Source organism: Macaca nemestrina, chromosome 13 (assembly GCF_043159975.1).
Source record: "Macaca nemestrina isolate mMacNem1 chromosome 13, mMacNem.hap1, whole genome shotgun sequence".
In the NCBI taxonomy this organism is placed as follows: domain Eukaryota; kingdom Metazoa; phylum Chordata; class Mammalia; order Primates; family Cercopithecidae; genus Macaca; species Macaca nemestrina.
The window spans coordinates 3,711,881-3,733,897 of NC_092137.1; the positions used below are offsets into that span (position 1 = coordinate 3,711,881).

General features: G+C 44.9%; 1 protein-coding gene across 1 annotated transcript; it reads left to right on the top strand.

Annotated features, from left to right (window-relative positions):
• The first annotated feature begins 10,756 nt into the window (after positions 1-10,756).
• LOC105497578 (ribosomal protein S7) lies at positions 10,757-16,607 on the top strand. The gene is made up of 7 exons (XM_011768762.3): positions 10,757-10,883; positions 11,124-11,216; positions 11,349-11,420; positions 12,024-12,167; positions 12,914-12,978; positions 15,787-15,937; positions 16,495-16,607. Exons 2-7 carry the CDS (start codon positions 11,142-11,144, stop codon positions 16,570-16,572), a joined length of 585 nt encoding a protein of 194 aa, XP_011767064.1. The 5' UTR covers positions 10,757-10,883; positions 11,124-11,141; the 3' UTR covers positions 16,573-16,607.
• The last annotated feature ends 5,410 nt before the right edge of the window (positions 16,608-22,017 follow it).

The following is a 22,017-nucleotide window of genomic DNA, read 5'->3' on the forward strand; positions in this document are numbered from 1 at the left end:
GGCAGACAGATCGTCTGAGGTCAGGAGTTTGAGAACAACAGTCTGGCCAACCTGGTGAAACCCTGTCTCTACTAAAAATACAAAAATTATCCGGGCATTATCTGTACATATTTTGTGACAATTAATGGTAAGAATAGTGTTTCTTTTGATGAGATATATCAAAGGTAAGCAAATTATCAATTTATGATAAAAATCAAGAGTGCGAATATTTCTAGATTTTAAATATTAATATATGAGCAATGACCTTCCATATACTCACAGGTCGCCCATGTCTAGAGACAGTTTACTGCCATACAGGAAAAGTGGCCTTGCCTTTACAGAGCAAGCCCATGACCTTGCTTCAGTTAAGCGTGTGCTAACCCAGGAGTTCACCCTCATTACAGCCTTGCACATTCATCTCGCATCGGTCCACGGATGATAATAATAATAAATTATTATTATAATTTCCGCCAGCTGTAAGTGGAAGGGAGAGAAAGGACCTTCTGTTAAATGCAATCCATCAATTCTTGATCAAGCAGACAGGTCCATAAATTTATTTCACATGCAAGGACTCATTAGTAACTTTCCTTCTGGCACTCCGTTACTAAGATTCGGAGGGGAAGAATGACTTAGAAGCCTGTGGCCTCCCTCACCTATCTGACCTCTAGGCTTTCCGCAGCACAGAGGCACAGGATCCTACACAATAGAGAATAAATTTTATATATAATAAATATATTTTTAATAAAGAATATATATTTTGACAGGTAAACAGATCTTGGCTTTTTAACTGCCACCCTCCAAACCCCCAGCAGTATTCTGTCCTGGGCCAACTATCCAGGGTCTCTTGGTCCCTCCAGGATGACACTGTATTGTAGGTACTGTGATGAGTTTCCTTGGCACTGGAAGGAATCTTTCTTCCTTAATGCTACATCTATCACTTCCTCTCTGTGGCTATTTGGTTTGTTGCTACTCGAAGTATGGTTCCTGGACCAGTATCATCACCATTGCCTGTGAGCTAATTAGAAATGCACCATATTGGATGGAGCTGCTGTGGACTGAATGTGTGTGTCCCCCCAAAGTGCATGTTAAATCCTAACCCCCAAAGTGATGGTCTTTGGGAGGTGATGAGGTCGTGAGAGCGGAGTCCCATGATGGCATGAGTGCCCTCATGAAGGAGGCCCCTGGAGAGCTCCCTCAGCCCTTCTGCCACATGAGGACACAGCGAGAAGACGCTGTGAACAATGAAACGGTTCCTCTTCAGACACAGCATTTTCTGCCACCTTGATCTTGGACTTTCAGTCTCCAGAGGGTGAGAGCGTCTGTTGTTCACAAGCCACTCTGTCTGTGGCACTCTGCATAGCAGGCCAGATGGACTGAGACAGCACCCATCCCCACCAAGTCCACAACTGCGGAATCAGTGTCTGCGTCCCACCACGATCCCTGGGTGATCTGCTGTTTGTTCACTGAAGTTGGAGACACACTGATTCTTAGAGATCATTTAACTCATGGATTTAATCCTCTCATTAACAGAAGACTAAGTTGAGGATTTGAAAGGTTAGATGATTGATCCAATTATAGTTATGCTTGTTCTATAAAAATAATATTCAGAGATAGCAGAACCTTAAGAATAATTTGTTTGAAAAAGTGCCCTCTAATTAAAAAAATCTGTGGTGGGGGGTGGGGAAGACCAAATCTCAATAGAAAAATAGTTAAATACCTACAGTCCCAGCTACTCGGGAGGCTGAGGTGGGAGGATTGATTGAGCCCGGGAGGTTGAGGCTGCAGTGAGGTACGAATGAGCCACTGAACTCCAGCCTGGGTGACAGTGAGAGACTGTCTCAAAAAAAGAAAAAGAAAAATGAGGGCAACCCATTTCTCCAGGATTCCTCTCTGCAGCAGTGAGGTCTTCTCTTTCTTTTGCCTATTAAAATTCTGCTCTCAACTGAAAAAAAGAAAAAAAGAAAAGAAAAGAAAAGAAAAATGGTTAAAATATGAGCAGAAAAAATCACACAAAAACGTATTAAACGCTTTACAATGGTCCTTGAACATATGAAACACATGGAAATATGCCAACTTCACTCCGAATTAGAGAATGCAAATTAAATTACACTGCGGTCTCATTTTTCACCTGTCAGACAGACACAAATTAAAAAGTATGATGACACATTCTGTTGGGAATGCTGTGGGAAAACAAGAATTCCCACATGACGCACAACGCTTTTCCGAGGGAAGGTGGCAGTGCGTAACAAAATTACCTATGGCTTTACCTTCTTTTTTTTTTTTTTTTAATTTTTTTTTTTTTTTTTTGAGACGGAGTCTCGCTCTGTCACCCAGGCTGGAGTGCAGTGGCCGGATCTCAGCTCACTGCAAGCTCCGCCTCCCGGGTTCACGCCATTCTCCTGCCTCAGCCTCCCGAGTAGCTGGGACTACAGGTGCCTGCCACCTCACCCGGCTAAGTTTTTGTATTTTTAGTAGAGACGGGGTTTCACTGTGTTACCCAGGATGGTCTCGATCTCCTGACCTCGTGATCCGCCCGTCTCGGCCTCCCAAAGTGCTGGGATTACAGGCTTGAGCCACCGCGCCCGGCCTGGCTTTACCTTCTGAGGCTGAGATCCCACTTCTAGAAATTTATCCCGAAGGGGCCGCTCCAAAAGCATCCTAACGCATATGCGCGAGTTTGTTTGTGGGGCATTGTTTAAAATTACAAAATGTTAGTTATGACTCGGGTGCAGTCCAAGTGTCTCCACAGAACACGGGCAGGGTGAGAGTGGTCTAACTGCCCAGTGCAGAGCGATGTCACGGTAAAAAAGCATGAGGGAGGTTTCCTGAGCTTACACGGGGGGATTGCCAGGAAATATGTTTAGGGGAACACAAAATGCAAAAATCAAATGCGCTTTTGTGTAAGAATGAAGGGGAAGTAAGAAAATATACATTCAAGCAAAAAGAAACTCAGGAGGGATGAACCAGAAAGCAAGGTTGGGTGGAGGAGGGAAGGCGGAGGCCGGTGCAGTGTGGCCTTCTCGAGGGAGTGACCTCCTTAGATGGCTTTTGACTTTCAGAAGCAGAGTGTTTCACATAGTCAAAAGTCAACAAGGGCTGGGCACGGTGGCTCACGCCTGTAATCCCAGCACTTTGGGATGCCAGGGTGGGCAGGTCACATGAGGTCAGGAGTTTGAGACCAGCCTGGCCAACATGGAGAAATCCTGTCTCTACTAAAAATACAAAAATTAGCCAGGGGTGGTGGCACATGCCTGTAATCCCAGCTACTCGGGAAGCTGAGGCAGGAGAATCGCTTGAACCTGGGAGGCAGAGGCTGCAGTGAGCCGAGATAACAAGGATGGGCGAGAAAACCAAAATGGAGTAAAAACTTAATTCAACAAATATATCTGGATTTCAAATGAATCATGCCCACACAGGGCAGGGGATGGGAGGTGCCTTGAAGTAATTGTAGTAAGTCAGGTCAACCTTAGTCATATGATTGTGACTGTGTCAGTGAAAGACACAGAGAACCCCCAGTACGAACTGCAGAGGGTGAGTCCCCAGTACTGAACGACAGAAGGCGAGTGTGTTCCCAGTACTGCAATGCGGAGGGTGAGTCCCAGTACTGAACGACAGAAGGCGAGTGTGTTCCCAGTACTGCAATGCGGGTGAGTGTGTTTTCACAGCGTACAGTTAGCAACACTGAAGCTCCCTGTTGTGCATTCCAGGACTGAGCAAGGAAACACACTGTGGAAATGGGTGGGAGTCCGATTCTCCCACTGTTGAAGGAGGAATTTACAAATATGGGAAGAAGGAAAGTGAGACCACGCACTGGGTGCTGGAGAACCGGGGCAATCAGACTGAACTCATGATTGCTTTCTATTGTTTTAAATGTAACAAAACAAAAAATAAAAATCAAAACACCCACCTTGACTGAGCTAAAATTTATATACCATAAAATTCACCCCTGGGTCAGGCGAGGTGGCACATGACTGTAATCCCAGCACTTAGGGAGGCTGAGGTGGGTAAATGGCTTGAGCCCAGGAGTTCAAGACCAGCCTGGCCAACAGAGTGAGACCCCGTCACTACCAAAAAATACAAAAACTAGCTGGGCATAGTGGTGCACACCTGTAGTTCCAGCTACTGGGGAAGCTGAGGTGGGAGAATCGCTTGAGCCCAGTAGGTTGAGGCTGCAGCAAGCTGTGATCATATCACTGCACTCCAGCCTGGGTGACAGAGTGAGACCCTGTCTCAAAACAAAACAAAACAAAACGAAACACCCCTGTGTGTATACGTTCAATGGCTCTCAGTAAAGCCACAGAACTGTGCAGTCATCCCCACCATACAGCTCGGAACATCTCCACCATCCCCCAAATGTTCCCTGTCCTGGGCACCATCACTCCACTGCGGGCCCCGGGGACTTCTCTTCTGCTTTCCCTTACGTATTTGGCTTTTCTACATTTCCTGGAGGTAAATCATCGTAGGTAGAATCATACAGCATGAGCTCTTCTGTGTCTGGTTTCTTTCACTTTGTATAATGTTTTCGAGGTTCGTGCTGATGTAACTTATATTAGTAGCCTGTCTGTCTTTGTTGCTGAATAGTATTCTTTCGTATGGCTGTACCACACTCGTTTGTATATTGATCCATTGATTTGGGTTTGTCCCTATTTTTAGCTATTATGAGTAATAACGCTATAAACATTCACATACATGTTTTGTGTGAACATAAATTTTAATTTCTCTTAGCCAGATATATAGGAATAGATTATATAATATCCTATTGGCTTTAGGAAGTTGGAATGATTAGCGTGAAGGTAGTGAATATGCGTGTGTATCCACAGTCTTCTGAGAAGCTGGGCTCTACATTTATGTTTTCTCTAATAAGAGTAAGAATACTAGTGATATACATCTATAAATTCTGAATTCAGGCCGGGCCTGGTGGCTCATGTCTGTAATCCCAGCAATTGGCGAGGCCAAGGCGGGTGGATCGTCTGAGGTTAGGAGTTCAAGACTGGCCTGGCCAGTGTGGCAAAACCCTGTCTCTACTAAAAATAAAAAAAAAAAAAAAAAAAAAAAATTAGCGGGCCTGGTGGCGGGCACCTGTAGTCCCAGCTATCTGCGAGGCTCAGGCAGGAGAATTGCTTGAACCTGGGAGGTGGAGATTGCAGTGAGCCAAGATTGCACCACTGCACTCCAGCCTGGGTGACAGAGCGAGACTCTGTCTCTAAATAAATAAATAAATATAAATTATGAGCTGTGACTCATAAGTCAGAAGATGATTTGGGGCAAAATTCAAGGCTCTGTGTTCATGAATTCTTTGCTAATTATGTGAAATTCTAATGTACTTGATGATTCCTTGAGCCTTCTGTAGGAAAATAAAAAATTTTGGCTGGTACTGGGTAAAAAGAGAAAAGTAGTTTCTGACTTCCAGCAGCCGCGTGGAATACTAGCTGGCCTTGGTGTTGTGACAGCTGGCCTAGCACCCCAGCAGTCCTGGTTTTCCTGTTGAACATAAATGATTTCAGAGAATGTCAAGGTCGGGCGCGGTGGCTCAGGCCTGTAATCCTAGCACTTTGTATAATGCTTTACTTTGTATAATGTTTTCAAGGTTCATGCTGATGTAACTTATATTAGCAGCTTGTCTATCTTTATTGCTGAATAGCATTCCATCGTATTGCTGTCCTACACTTGTTTGGTACTGAGGCTGAGGTGGGCGGATCACGAGGTCAGGAGTTAGAGACCAGCCTGGCCAACATAGTGAAATACCGTCTCTATCAAAAATACAAAAAACTTAGCCAGGCCTGGTGGCGGGTACCTGTAATCCCAGGTACTCGGGGAGACCGAGGCAGGAGAATCTCTTGAACCTGGGAGGTGGAGGTTGCAGTGAGCGGAGATGGCGCCACTGCACTCCAGCCTGGGCGACAGTGCGAGACTCCATCTTAAAAAAAAAAAAAAAAAAAAAAAAAAAGGCCAAAATCAGATAAGGCTACATTAACCCATGACTGACGAAGACAAAAACAAGATCACTGCAAAATCATGTCTGAATCCAGGCAAAATATGAACACTGACGAGGCCACAAAAACACCAAACATCCTACTCTCCTGGTTAGCAGGAGTGACGGATGCTTCCTTAGCAACTGCAGCCGAGGACTGGTGCTCGTCTGCTCTCACTATAAATGAAACTTAAGACACCCAACCACAGGCCGGGCGCGGTGGCTCAAGCCTGTAATCCCAGCACTTTGGGAGGCCGAGACGGGCGGATCACAAGGTCAGGAGATCGAGACCATCCTGGCTAACACGGTGAAACCCCGTCTCTACTAAAAAATACAAAAAACTAGCCGGGCGAGGTGGCGGGCGCCTGTAGTCCCAGCTACTCGGGAGGCTGAGGCAGGAGAATGGTCTAAACCCGGGAGGCGGAGCTTGCAGTGAGCTGAGATCCGGCCACTGCACCCCAGCCTGGGCGACAGAGCAAGACTCTGTCTCAAAAAAAAAAAAAAAAAAAAAAAGACACCCAACCACAGAATTACTCCGGCTTTGTGACAGCATCCAATGCTAAGCAAAGCCCCCCTTTCTCAAGCCCTCCCCCAAATTCCCGATACAAAACCGAATCCTATTCGTGTTTCCTAACACCTCCTTAGCAGAGGCCCCACAGTTGCTCAGGGTGCGTTTCTTCCTCCCTACAATGAGTACCTTGCTCAATCCCAGCAATTGGAGTTTGGAATTATCAAGATCAAAACATTAGGCGAATCATTTGGCTGGCACACTGCAGATCTTGGTATGACCATGTATGTTAGACTGGAAAGGAACATTGAATAGTATAAAGTGAAAGACAACTTGTAGCTTATATGAACATCAAGAAAACTATAAAACTTGAAAGATCAAAACGGGAGTTAGGATATTTAGAGATTTTTATGAATATGTGAAACACCTGAGTTCTGATCATCCTAGAAATGTAAAAGCAGGAGGCAGTGGGCAGTTCAGTTAGCAGTTATTTCTGTGCGATTATGTACTGGGTTATTGTGGATGGATAACTCCAGATGGTAGCTAAATGAGTCCATTTAAATAATTTTGGAGATTGAGCTGTTGAGTCTTTCCATCATTGAAAGGTAGAATAGCACCTTCTCTCTTCTAGTAGCTGAAAGCCATCTGGTTTTGTAAACTTAATCCTCAAACTGAAAACAAGCTGAAACTCTTGACCCAAACTATCAGAGAACCAACAGACAGCAGAGTGAGAGATGATGAGTAAACTGTGGAAAATGCATACAGACTGCAGATCTCACTAGAAATCTTTGAATTTTATTGAGTAATTGTATGGGTTATATTAATGTTGAATTGTTAGGCTGCATGTGGTGGCTCACGCCTGTAATCCCAGCACTTTGGGAGGCTGAGGTGGGTGGATAGCTTGAGCTTAGGAGTTCGAGACCAGCCTGGGCAACAGGGTGAAACCCCCCCTCCACAAAAAATACAAAAAATTAGCTGGGCCTCATGGCATACACCTGTAATCCCAGGTATTTGGGAAGCTGGGATGGGAGGATCGCCTGAGCCTGGGGAGGCTGAGGCCACAGTGAGCAGTGATCATGCCAATGCCCTCCAGCCTGGGCAACAGAGCAAGACCCTGTCTCAAAAATATACATATATTGATTTTTTGTTTTTTGAGATAAAGTCTCACTCTGTTGCCCAGGCTGGAGTGCAGTGGTGCCATCCTGGCTCACTGCAACCTCTGCCTCCCAGGTTCAAGCGATTCTCATGCCTCAGCTTCCCAAGTAGCTGGGATTACAGGCGTCCACCACCAGGTCTGGCTAATTTTTCTATTTATAGTAGAGATAGGGCTTCACTATGTTGGCCAGGCTGATTTCCTGATCTCAAGTGATTCACCCACCCTGGGTGGGGTGGATGATCCCAAAGTGCTGGGATTACAGGTGTGAGCCACTGAGGCCCGCCTGAATACAGGTGTGAGCCACTGCAGCCTGCCTGAATTGTTATTTTGAATGTATTCTCTCATAGTGTCAGATAAAGCAAGTTAATTGTATTTTTGTGTTTAGGAATCAAGGTTTTTATTACAGGAGAAAAGGAGATGCTATGATAGAATCGAGGATTTCAGAAGGAATCGTTCTGTTAGAAGTGGATCAAGAATGTCAATGTGAACTTGTATCTTTTATGAAAACATTATTTTAAATGCATCTTTTTAAGCTCTGTCCGCTGAAATGGCTTACGAGGATCCCCACGATGCTTCCTGCTGCCAAAATTCTGGTCTCCAATACTATTTTTCAAAAAAAAAAAAAAAACTATCAGCATTTTTAGAAGAAAAGGCTCATTCTATGTCTCAGGCAGAAAATTACAAGAGGAGCCTGGAATATCTTGTGCCAGAAAACAAGAAGATGTTCAGACATTCATGGAGATGACAAGACTTGGCTGCTTATCTAAGAGGGGCCCCTCCTGGTCACAATTGAGATAATTTAAGGATCAAAGGAGAAATACTGGCTGAGCTTGATTGATGTATAGCAAATCTGCAATGTCACATGTCCATAATGATACATAAAAGAGTTAACAAAGTGTTCTAAAAGTAAGTGGATTGGATAGATGGTATTTCTGTTCGTTGTCAATTATGTTGGTATTATCGACTCACTTATTGTTTGGTTAAATAATAAAGAAGCTAGTACTAGTAAAACTAGTGGAAAAAAAAAAAGTAACGATTAGTAGGCATTTCGTAACATAAAATTAGTAGAATCATCCTCTAAGTTGTGATTATGATCCTGAAACTACCTATTAAAACACATGTGCAACCTTTATCAACTTCTATCAGGTTCTAAGTTTTAAAAATCACATTTCTTAGGATCTCATGAGGCTCAAAGCTAGAGTTAGAAAGGAAAAGCATTTATGTATATTAACAGCACATTAACAGTGTAAGAAGAAAAACTCACATAATCATATTAGTTCGCAGAAACAATGCATTTGACATACTCCAACATCCATGATTAAAAAAAAAAAAAAACCCTCAGAAATAGGAATAGAGGGAACTTCCTGAATTTGATTAAAAATATCTGCAAAAGGCCGGGCGCGGTGGCTCAAGCCTGTAATCCCAGCACTTTGGGAGGCCGAGACGGGCGGATCACAAGGTCAGGAGATCGAGACCATCCTCGCTAACACGGTGAAACCCCGTCTCTACTAAAAAATGCAAAAAAACTAGCCGGGCGGGTTGGCGGGCGCCTGTAGTCCCGGCTGCTCGGGAGGCTGAGGTAGGAGAATGGCGTAAACCTGGGAGGCGGAGCTTGCAGTGAGCTGAGATCCGGCCACTGCACCCCAGCCTGGGCGACAGAGCAAGACTCCGTCTCAAAAAAAAAAAAAAAAAATCTGCAAAAAACCTAGAGCTAACATTATACTTAATGGTGAAAGACTGAATCTGTTTTCCCCTAAGATGGGGAACAAGGCACGGATGTCCTTGCTCACCACTCCTATTCAACAAAGGACTGGAAACCAGAAATAACTTTAATTTTTTTTCTCAATTGACAGGTTCACAGAGAAAGAGCTTTACTGGATGAACTTTTAGATTACTACTTTTATAGAGCAGCAGAGATAAAAGCCAGGCTGAAAAGTGCATGTGGGGTAAGGAAATGGATCTAGTTCGACAAGGGGCCTCAGAATGACCGCCCAGATGAGACTGTAGACGCAGCTGTAGTTTCCTTTCTATTAGGAAGAAATTTCAAGTTATCCTTAATTTTCCAAGGAGATAGTCACTTGCCTTTTAAAAAACATTATTAGAGAAGCATGGGGCGGGAGCATACCTAGCATTAAAAATGTGAGATGAATACCGCCTCTGCTTAGTAAAGGTGGTTGGGAATCCTGAGAGGGCACCTAGTGTAATGTTTCTGCATTTTTCACAGTGCCTGGCCCACGGCTGAAAGTAACTCTTGCCTGACATTTGACAGAAGAGGAAACTGAAGCTCAGATTAAATTACCTGTCCACACCGGGATCATTCCGGCACGAGTTTCTCCCTGTCTGGAATGCTCTTCCCCAGGCGATAGACCCTGTGGCTCTTCCGTGTTCCAGGATTCCGGACTTCTTAAAGCATAAATAATCCCTCCCCAACCTCTCATTTTACTGTTATGTAAGTTATTACAATGTCATTATATAGTCATACTGTTTATGTAATGTCTTCTCCACTAAACTGTAAGCTCCATGAGGGCAAGAGTTCAGTCTGTTCTACTTAATAATTAGCACCTAGTACAGTACTAGCATAGAGCGAAGGCCTCATAATTTTTTTAAATTTATTTTTTGACAGGGTCTTGGTCTGTCGCCCAGGCTGGAGCACAGTGGTGCAACCTCCGCTCACTGCAGCCTCGACCTCTCAGCTCCAGCAATCCTCCCGCCTCGGCCTCCGGAGTAGCTGGGCCTGCAGGCGCGTGACACCATGACCGGCTAATTTATGTATTTATTTTGGTGGACATGGGGTCTCGCCATGTTGCCCAAGCTGGTTCCTGAGCTCAAGTGATCCTCCTGCTTCGGCCTCCCAAAGTGCTGGGATTACAGGCGTGAGCCTCAGCGCCCAGCCAAGTTAGCCTTTTTTAATCGTCCTGTCTCCGGAGGTTGCCGAAGTTGGTTTTCATCGGCCTCCTTCTCTCGTCCAGACCCAGGGCTGGGAGGAGGCCAGTTCCCGCCTGCAACATGCATCGAAGATAGGAATCTTGGGAGCCGGCACCGGAACGCTCGGAAACGGCACCAAAGTACGAAACCTACGGCGGAAAAGCGTTACCAAGACACTCGTCCCCGGAGCCGCTTCCTGGGACTGTCTAGCCTTCTACCGCTTCTCAGTGATGTTCCGGTTTCCGCCCTTCTCCTCGCTCTGTTTACGCCTCTTCCCTTCCGCCGCCAGAGTTTGACGTGCTCTCGCGAGATTTGGGCCTCTTCCTAAGCCGGCGCTCGGCGAGGTAGGTTGGCGGCCCGTTCTTGGGCCGAACTTTTCTTCTTGCGTTGAGGAAAACGCCTTTTGGAGTCAGGCTCTGGAGTGGCGGGCCTTGCTCACCGGGTGGGGATACAGCCGATTACCCGCCCTGTGTCCTCCGATGGCTTCTGCGGGGCGAGCGGAGCCTGGCCGGGGGGTGCGGGCGGGAGGGCGAGCCGGCGGCGCCCGCAGCCCGGCCGCGTAACGCTGACCGCTGTGCCTTCAGTTCTCCCAGGAGAAGACCATGTTCAGTTCGAGCGCCAAGATCGTGAAGCCCAATGGCGAGAAGCCGGACGAGTTCGAGTCCGGCATCTCCCAGGTGACAGGGTTTCCTTGGCGTTTGGGGCGGGTGGAGGCGCCCCGCCTGGGAGGGAAGACGGTCGCGTGTGTGCTGGGCCCGGGCTGCTGGGACGCGCGCTGAGGGTCGGCCCTGCTGTTCGTTGCTTCTCAGGCTCTTCTGGAGCTGGAGATGAACTCGGACCTCAAGGCTCAGCTCAGGGAGCTGAATATTACGGCAGCCAAGGTAAGCTGGCGCCCCTCGGCTGGGAGGGAGGTGCGGCGCGTCTCAGCGCGCAGTGCCTGGCAGGGTTGTTAGATGACCCGGGTTACGGTTGAGGACGACTTGCCGCCTGGCTGCCTAACCTGAACTCAGGTTCCGCCGTGCTGTTTGCCAGTGATATCCCCAGGTGCGGGAGTGGGGTTGCAGGTACTCTGCAGGTGAAGCTGTGCACGTGCGGTGGGTGGAGAAACGTGGAGTAGAGGGCCTGGGCCGGTTTCGGACCTTACTTGCCCTTACTTAGTTATAAATACAGCGAAGAGCTATGGGGAGCTCCCAGGATGCAGACTTCTCTACACTTAGCCCGGAGTTGCCGCATGCGGGGGTGCAGAAGTGGCAGTGATTGGCCTCCTGGCCTGGACAGTCTCCGTTCCTGGAATAAGGAAATGTGAATGTTGGAGAGAGATGAGGACATCTCCGAAGGGTGCATATATCATTAACTCAAAACTATTATTAGTTTGTAATGCAGCTATGGTGTTAGTGATAAGGTTTTCTTAGTCTCTAATTTGACCACAACGTTTACTTTTTTGCTTTCTGAAGCAATTAACAAATAGATTTTTTTTTCTTTAGGAAATTGAAGTTGGTGGTGGTCGGAAAGCTATCATAATCTTTGTTCCTGTTCCTCAACTGAAATCTTTCCAGAAAATCCAAGTCCGGCTAGTACGCGAGTTGGAGAAAAAGTTCAGTGGGAAGCATGTTGTCTTTATCGCTCAGGTATCTGTTCTGTTGCAGCACGTTTCTGTTTGTGAATTTTGCTAAAATTGCTTGTATTTAGACCGCATTGGTAGTTGGAGTCATGAAAACAATCCTTTTAGGAATCCAAATGGGCAGAAAGAAGTACAGGCGGAGCGTGGTGGCTCACGCCTGTAATCCCAGCACTGGGAGGTGGAGGTGGTTGGATCACTCAGTGACCTGGGCAACATGGTGAGACCCTGTCTACAAAAAATAGAAAAATAAGAAGTTTTTAAAAGACGAAGTGCACTCTTTAGGAGCCGAAACAAATCTGTGAAGTGACAGAACTGCTGTGTTTTGAGTTACGAAAATGATTTCCCAGATTTAAAATTCTACAAGTCTAGTGGGTTGCTTACAGAGATGATCAAACTAAGAAATCTGTTACAGTTCGGATCTGGCATTGGTGCAAACTGAAGTCTTTGGGGAATGAAGTGCCAGGATTGATGAGGAATAAAAGTAGTATTCTGGGTCAGTAGGCATGGGGAAAGGCGTGTCTGGGAGGTTTTTTTTCCGCTGGCATATTGGTAGAGGCTGTGGATTCTGAATGAATGAGTCAAGAATCAGCAAGTAACTCCATAGAACGGTTTCCTCAGGATCTGAGTTGTTTAGCTTTTTTGAACTTTGAACTTACCCTGCCATTCTTGCTTTTAAAGCAGTATGACAGTTTTAGTTTTTTGTCAATTTAAGGTCTTTTTTCATTTTGTTGCATGATAATTTTTACCTTACAGAGGAGAATTCTGCCTAAGCCAACTCGAAAAAGCCGTACAAAAAATAAACAGAAGCGTCCCAGGAGGTGAGTATTTTAGTAGTTTCAGAAATGTGTGTACTCCTCTTATTAACAACTCTTAATTTGTGTAAGTTATAGCTTATAGAAACAGATGTTCAAGTGGGAATTTTTGAGTAGCAGTATTTGCTTTCCTCTATAGTTGCACATGGTATGTTTTAGAATTCTAGATGTAAAACATACATGTATTCACGTAGCCATTGTATGTCTAGTAGGTCAGTGCTGTCACAAGATGAGATGATTTCCTCCGATTATGTGTGCACAGGATAGGAATGATGAGACGGAAATCATTACTTTAATTCTGTGTGATAAAGCCTGCTAGACATAGTTGACGTGAGCTTGGATTTATCTTTGATTTTTATTTTTGCTGTGGATTGGAAGTAAAAAATGTAGGTGGATTTGGGTGATAACATCACAGGTTAAAATATCATTGCAGCTGATGCTGATGGAAAATGATTTATGAACTTGATTGACTTACAGGTTATCTGGCATAAACTGAAATATTGGTAGTTGTCTTCTTAAACTAGATATTTTGGTATTTTGTTAGTCTCTGATTAGTACGTTGTTCTATAAATGTGAACTATTAAATCCCTGTGGACTTTTACCTAGGGATGAGTTTAAGAAAAAAAAATTCTAGTTATGCCTATACCCTGTGAAATGTATAATTTGTATTGTTATCCTTAGTGGATGAGAAAACTGATTCAAGGCTGGGATAATTTGCTCATTGTAGCTAATACTAGTAATCCTAAGAATTTTTTTTTTTTTTTTTTTTTTTGGTGACAGAGTGTTGCTCTGTCGCCCAGGCTGGAGTGCAGTGGCCGGATCTTAGCTCACTGCAAGCTCCACCTCCCGGGTTCACGCTGTTCTCCTGCCTCAGCCTCCCGAGTAGCTGGGACTACAGGCGCCCACCACCAAGCCCGGCTAATTTTTTGTATTAGAGACGGGGTTTCACCATGTTAGCCAGGGTGGTCTTGATCTCCTGACCTCGTGATCCACCTGCCTCGGCCTCCCAAAGTGCTGGGATTACAGGTGTGAGCCACCGTGGGCGGCATTTTCTTTTGTTTTTTTAAACTCAGCCTTGTTTTGAAAACCACTAGGAAATAGTGTTGGGAATCTAGCAATGTGTTATCGTATTGAACTGTGGTATGTGGAAAGGTAGGTGCCAGGTTTTGTAGAACTTGAATTCTATGGCTTAGTACTTTGAAAAACTTTTATGGACAGAGCGGCATAAGAATTTAGGATTTTTTTTTTTCCTAAATCATGACACTTAAAGAGGGTTTTGGAAACTCAGTTCTGAGAACCTGAGTTAGGAAACGAGTATAAAAACAGTCGCTTTGCTTTCCACACAGCCAAAGGACTGTTCCTCAAACCCATAGCTTTAATTCCCCTCAGTACAAACGTCTGTTTTCCAAATTTTCTCAGACAGTGGCTTCAGTGTTTCTAGTGGGGCCTAGTCTGTTGAAAGCCTTCCCTCGTCCGCGCTGAGCCTAGCTGGTAGGTCATAGTGATTCCGCTTTTTCCAATCCGGCTTCCTGCTTTCCGATTTATTTTCCCTATTCGGTAGAGCTGTCTTTGTCTAACTCAGGTTAAATGCTGAAATTGATACAGTTTTGGGGTATAGCAGGGTTTTTCCTCTGAAGTGCTCCAGTCCCTGTGGTTTGTGATGATTGAGTTGTTCCTTTGCTCCCCATTTTAAGAGTTTGTAGATAACTTTGGAATCTAATTTCCATATTTGGGTGCTTTCCTAGTATTGTAAGAATATGCTTAATGAATGAGTCGCAGTGAACAATCCATTTGTCTTGATTTGCTTTCTGAAAGGTGATGAGGGTTTTGGGAAATGGACTTTCTTCAAGTTTTTGCCCTTTGTGGCTGTGAACAGATGTTGGGAGTAAAATTGAGAGCCACCAGAAGATGTTAACTGTGTATATGGGCGCTGCCAGATAGGAAATCCAAATGAGTAGACTATAGTGTCATTGTTAGCTACAGTGGGGTGAGACCTAGACAGATAACCGTATACAAGGCAGCTCCATAAATGCCGAAACAAAGAGCTGTCTCTTGACTTACTCCTGATGTCTCATGGTACATGGTAGCTGCCCCAAAAGCTTGCAATTAATTGAAACTTCTCATTTGTTGGGTGGCAGGTAGGTAGGTTTTGAACTTGATAGTGATACTCAGATGAGGAGCAAGATTCCACTGGCAGTTTTCGTGATGCTGATGGGTTAGAAATTGAAGACCCACATGTGCGGGGAGGGGCAGCTATCCTAGAGCTGGTGATAGAACAGTGCCTGGGGGCGGAAGATTGCCTCATTTGATCCTAGAGAACAAGGAGTTTGGAAGATATCTTGGAGGTCTAGGAGAGCTCTTGAAGAGTCTTTTATGTAAATTATGTGATTTTATCAATTTTTTAGAAAGATTATCTTGACATTGGAAGGGGGTGGTTTTGGAGATGAGCAAGAATGTTAAGGTTATTGTAGTGAATTAGTTGATAAATGATACAAGTGAAAATAAAGATGTATAAAAGACATCACTACTCACATCCCTAGAGATGGTCACTTACTGCCTTGGTGAGTTTGTCGTTTACCCCAGAGTAACATTTAAAATTGACGGAGCTTTTGAAATAAGTCAATAAGCTATTACCGTATTCTAGGTAGGCAAAGGCTTTAGTGTGGTACGTGAAATATAACAAGCTTGTTTGAAAATGAGTGTTAATTTGACTTGAGGAACCTGGGTTTTACATTTTCATTTTGACTTGAGGTGCCTTCTGGAGTTGAGAGGGCAGGCATTCTGTGTTGCTTACCTTTTTAACTATTCTTTCAGCCGTACTCTGACAGCTGTGCATGATGCCATCCTTGAGGACTTGGTCTTCCCAAGCGAAATTGTGGGCAAGAGAATCCGCGTGAAACTAGATGGCAGCCGGCTCATAAAGGTTCATTTGGACAAAGCACAGCAGAACAATGTGGAACACAAGGTAATAGGTCGACATTTATCATGGACAGGTTCAGCCACAGTGAGAGTAGATTTTAGAGTTACCAGTCTCCATGTGCCACCAGAGCAATGACTGTAGTAAACTCAGGACTAGTTCTTTTACCCGCACTTCAGCCTGCTCTACTTTGGATTATGTGTCACGTTTTAAATGGAGAATTTAAAGAATTGAACACTTGAAATTCTCTGTACCTTTTGGAAGTAGGCTCATTCGGTAGTCTTTTAGTTAGGCTGTATATTCTTGGTGAGTTAGGGGTGGATGGTGATAGATCAGTGTCTTGGGGGGACATAACCATGTGGGTGACTGGTGGGGTCCCCTGGTGGCTTCCCGGTGCATTGGTGTAGAGTCCTGTCCCACAACATTGGAGAGGAGCTTGTCCATGGTTATAAGACTGCTACGGACATGTCGTGCATATTCCTTATCTTCTCAGTACTTAGTTGCTGAGGAGAAAGACCATACAGGGCACAATTTCATGAAACTATTAGGTTTTAAGCTGAGTGTGTATTTCAGAGTTTTGTGATGAATTCTTTCTTTTCTTGTAGGTTGAAACTTTTTCTGGTGTCTATAAGAAGCTCACAGGCAAGGATGTTAATTTTGAATTCCCAGAGTTTCAATTGTAAACAAAAGTGACTAAATAAAATATATATTCACAGTACTCTGTTTCAGTTATGTTTTTCAAAATTCCGGATTCATGGATGCGCAGCTGTCTTCACTATCAGTGGCGTCCTGTGTTGGGCCGGAGGGTTTTAGCAGGAGGGGTGTGTGCGCCAGCAAGCTTGATGCCTGTGAGGCTCCGCTTGTGTTCAGGGGTACAAGTGTCATCACATGATGCTGCAGAAATAGCTGAATATTAGCACTTTTGCATGGTTCAAACTAAAAATATACCTGGTACTTTTTTTTTATTGTGATATATGTAAAATTTACCATAGTACCCATTTTTAAGTTTACAGCTCAGTAGCCTTAAGTATGTCTACAAAGTTGGGAAACAGAACTCTGAAACTTTTTCATTCATCTTGTAGAACTGAAATTATCCATTAAACCAACACCTCCACTTCCCATTCCGTCAGATTTGTTGAATTTTTTATACATAAATTCATGTTAGGTGTTAAGTGGACTTTCACAAGCTAAATGTAAGAGTCTGATTAGCCGGGCGCGGTGGCTCAAGCCTGTAATCCCAGCACTTTGGGAGGCCGAGACGGGTGGATCACGAGGTCAGGAGATCGAGACCATCCTGGCTAACACGATGAAACCCCGTCTGTACTAAGAAATACCAAAAAAAAAAAAAAAAAGAGTCTGATTAATAGATTTAGTAGATGCTAAGTGGTGTGTAAACTTGGGTAGTCCATTTCCCCACTTCATTTTCCAGTTCGTCAAATGAAGGCCCTGGGGGAATGAAAGCCCCGAGGTGAGGACCCTGGTGTGGTGTCTGGTGACTGTAGTTGGACCAGGTCTTTGTAGAGTAGAGCAGATGTCATTAAGAGAATTAGTTCCTCCGTTTTGGCTTTATGCCAAATTGCTTACAGTTATTAATAAGCCTTAACATTACCTTGTAAAATTTAACCTTCCTGCTTTTACAGGGTGACGAGACAATCTTACTGAACAGTCCCCCAAATAATACGTTTTACATCAAATTACTCCTGCAGGTAGACTAATTCCTGGAGGCCTCCGAGGCAACACAATAGTATTTTCCCATTTTGCAGATGAGGGTCAGGCCTCGTAGGAGTAGAACTGTCAGGCTCCCGACGGGGAACTCACATGGTAGGGCAGGCGCACTGGATGTTTTCAAAGCTTTGGCAGCTGCTCTTGACCATACTTGGCTGAGGCCTTTGTGGGTGAGCGAGTAGTGAGGAAGGTGAAGAAAGGTGAAGAAGGTGCCCGTTAAGCAGTTATCAAGGCTGGCCCTTTATCCTCAGTAGTCCATAGGTCCCTCCCCCATTTCCACATTTCCGCTGTCTCCCCTCCCGCCCCCGCTCCCCATCCCGGGACAGGGATTGTCTTGGTTTCTCTGGAATGAGTTGTTTACTTAGGTTTAGGGTGCTGCAAACCTATTCTCACCCTTCTCCAGCACGGAGCCCCGTTCTCTCCCCATCCCCCCGTTTCCTAGCTATCTGTGTTTAGTGGCTTTTTGGGAGGCTTCATCTCTGTCATCTCAAACATTTAGTGTATTGGAATTCACAGATTCACTGGTTTGGGAAACAAGATTTACACAGGCTGTCCTAGAATGTTACGCATTTTCCTTTTAAAAAGTGTTCTGGGCGAGGTCTGGTGGCTCACTCAAGGCCCGTAATCCCAGCACTTGGCGAAGCTGAGGCGGGCGGATCACCTGAGGTCAGGAGTTTGAGACCAGCCTGGCCAACATGGGAAAACCCCGTCCCTATTAAAAATTCAAAAATTACTCGGGAGGCTGAGGAGAATTGCTTGAGCCCAGGAGATGGGAGTTTGCAGTGAGCCGAGGTGTCGCCACTGCACTCCAGCCTGGGTGATACAAGCGAGACTTCATATAAAAAAAAAAAATTTTTTTTTGAATTTCTTGATTTTCCTCCAATACCAGTGGCTCTCAGTAGCATACCTAGTAGACATTAAAAAACCATCTCCAGGAAAAGAGGAAACTTTATGTGAGAAAACAGTTGTGTTTTGAAATCAGTGTAAGGAATGAGCTTATTTTCAGATGTCCATTGGGAAATGCTTCCATTTTAGGTGAAAGTTACATTGACCTGTAAGGTATCAGTAACATAAAAACTCAGAATATCCTTACCTATTTAAGATGCTTAGGAAGAGTCTCAGTTGGCTTTGAATCTATTTGGTTTTGTTTTTTTGTTTTTTTGTTTTTTGAGACGGAGTCTCGCTCTGCCGCCCAGGCTGGAGTGCAGTGGCCGGATCTCAGCTCACTGCAAGCTCTGCCTCCCGGGTTCACGCCATTCTCCTGCCTCAGCCTCCCCAGTAGCTGGGACTACAGGCGCCCGCCACCTCGCCCGGCTAGTTTTTTGTATTTTTTAGTAGAGACGGGGTTTCACTGTGTCAGCCAGGATGGTCTCGATCTCCTGACCTCGTGATCCGCCCGCCTCGGCCTCCCAAAGTGCTGGGATTACAGGCTTGAGCCACCGCGCCCGGCCTGAATCTATTTGTTAATAATCCCTTCTAATTACTTGGCAAGAACAAAGACGACCAGAATACCAAGAAAGATGGAAAGTTTTGGTCGATTTTTCAGCAAAAACTTCACATTTGCTAGATAGGAAGCACAGCCAAAGATTGGGGGACTGTTCAGATGCTTCTGTCCACGTCTATCTTTGCAAGGGGTCTTAAAAAAAAAAAAAAAACCCTCGTAGTGGAAGTTTTCTGTCATACTCAAAAGTATAACAGAATCAGTAGTGGGGCTCTGTCCTATCACCCAGCTTGAGCAGGTACTGATATGTTACTAATCTTGTTTCATCTATTCTCACCCTTTATTTGCTGGAGATTTTTGAAGCAAATTCTAAACATACCACTTAAGAACCTTTTAGCTGTGATAATTATTAAAATCAAGTGCCAAACTTAAAACTAGATTTGAAATTGTTATAGCAAAGTATAACAATCATTGCTTTCACTAAAATTAATACCTTGGTGAACAAAAAGACTTAGATATCATTCCTATTGTTACTTATTTAAAACTTATGTGTTTTTATAACATACATACCCTATTAGTACTGTGGTGCACTCTGTATTAACTACACATTGGAGGTACTCAGAAGTTTTAGTTGGGGTGCACAATAGAAGAGTTTGGGGCCTAGTGTGCTAAACACGCACAATTTTCATCTGTAAACTTTGTCAAGAAAGCTTAAGTATATCTTTTTTTTGTCAAGACAGCTTAAATATATAGAATATTTTTGAAAGGTAAATACAAACTTTTTCATGATTGTGTTGAACAACGATTAGATAGTAAGCCTGCAGGCATGTGTATGCATTTGCTATGGGAAGTAATGGTGGTTTTAAAAAATCCTCCTTTTCCCTTCTAGTTACATTAGTCCAGCCTTTGTGATTCATACAACATAGTAAAGGAACCAGAGAAGGTATACAAAGTCACACAGTTCTTTAGTACAGCATCTTGAATGTTTTCAGGCACTGAGATGATAGTAGATCCGTAAAGCGGGTATTAGACTTGATATTTATTAAAATGTATAGCAGGACAATGCAACTACAGCCTAGTGAAAGAGACATTTCAATGACGAGATGGGCCTGGTTCCTAAGATTCCTGTTACTGCTAGATGAGCTGTTGGAAATGCTTTAACGCCATTGAATTTTCACACTATAATCAATAGCGGCAACAGTGGGTGAGTGACTGTAATGAAGTTTAGTCTGAATGCCTCTAGCAATCACATTTTACTCAAAATGCTATACAGATAAAATCAGGGCTGTGCTCTGTAATAACACTTAATGAGGCCACCATTAAAGTTAGTGTGCTGTTAATTGTCTGCATCTAAAATGGCCTAAGCTTCTCTTGAAAGTAGAGTGAATCACTCCTTACTCAACTTTTAGATCATCATCTGACAGAACTCCCTTACCATTCTGCCAGTTTTATTCCCAACTGTGTTCTCTGGCACGCTGCAAGCTTGTGACAGTACCTGACCGTTCCACTCAGGGACCCTGAAAGCAGCGCTGACCACGCCGTAACCTGACATGGCTAAGTCTTCGCCTAAAGCTCTTGGGGAGTTTGATGTGGTGGGTGGGGAGTCACTGCCCGTGTTTGGTTGTGGCCTGAAGATGAGCTGCATCCTTCCTCCCTGGACCTCAGGTTTCCCACTGGGAAATGAAAGGGTTAGCCTGGGCTAGCTGAGTCTGAGGGTCCCTCTAATTCTGAAAGTCACTGACTAAGTAATATAAGTTTAAAGAATCCACAAATGTAGACAAGTTATCAGAGTATTTAGCACTTAGTAAAGATGAATGAATGTGTTTTCTTGTCCTTGAAAACCAAACTAGTTACAGATTTTATTTTTTTAAGACAAGAGTCTTGTTCTGTCACCCAGGCTGGAGTGCAGAGGTGCGATCATGGCTCAGTGCAGCCTCAAACTCCCTGGCTCAAGCGATCCTCCTGCCTCAGCCTCTTGAGTAGCTAGTACTATAGGCGTACACCCACCTAATTTAAAAAAAAAAATTTTTTTTTTTGTAAAGATGGGGGTCTTGCTAGGTTGCCCAGGCTGATTTTGAACTCCTGGGCTCAAGTAAGCCTCCCTCCTTGGCTTCCCAAAGTGCTGGAATTACAGGCATAAGCCAGCATGCCTGGCCCGGGGTTAACTTGATTTTCAGTTTTAAGGCCTGTGCAGGAACAGGAGCTTCTAGTGTGGCAGACAGTTGGGGGTGGGTAGGATGGTGTCTGGAGACTCCAGAACAGCTCCTGTGTATTCACTGAATGTCGGTCCATGTGGGTCAGGCACCAGGGCAGACTCTTGAAGGGATTCACTCAGATCCTTACAGGGACCCTGGGAGGTAGGCAGTGGTTCCCCAGGCTTGGGAAGTGTTGGAAACAAGAACACTGAGGTCCCACCAGCAGCGTATGGCATTGGCAGCTTTAGGGTGGGGCCCAGCCATGTGTTTTAAGTTTTCTGGTCGATTCTGATGCAGGTTCAAGTTTGAGGACCTCTGATAGCTGACTCCCTAATAGTCTCAGAGGATACAGTGGTGGGGCCCCGCCCTCATGCGCCCAGGCAGGGCCGGATCTCACGCCTGTGCTCCCGATCTCACGCCTGTGCTCTGAATCTCACGGCTGTGCTCCCGATCTCACGTCTGTGCTCCCCATCTCACACCTGTGCTCCCGATCTCACGCCTGTGCTCCCGATCTGATGTCTGTGCTCCCGATCTCATGTCTGTGCTCCGGATCTCATGCCTATGATCCAAATCTCACGCCTGTGCTCCGGATCTCATGCCTGCGCTCCCGATCTGACGTCTGTGCTCCAGATCTCATGCCTGTGCTCCTGATCTCACGCCTGTGCTCCCGATCTCACGCCTGTGCTCCCGATCTCATGTCTGTGCTCCGGATCTGATGTCTGTGCTCCGGATCTCACGCCTGTGATCCGGATCTCACGCCTATGATC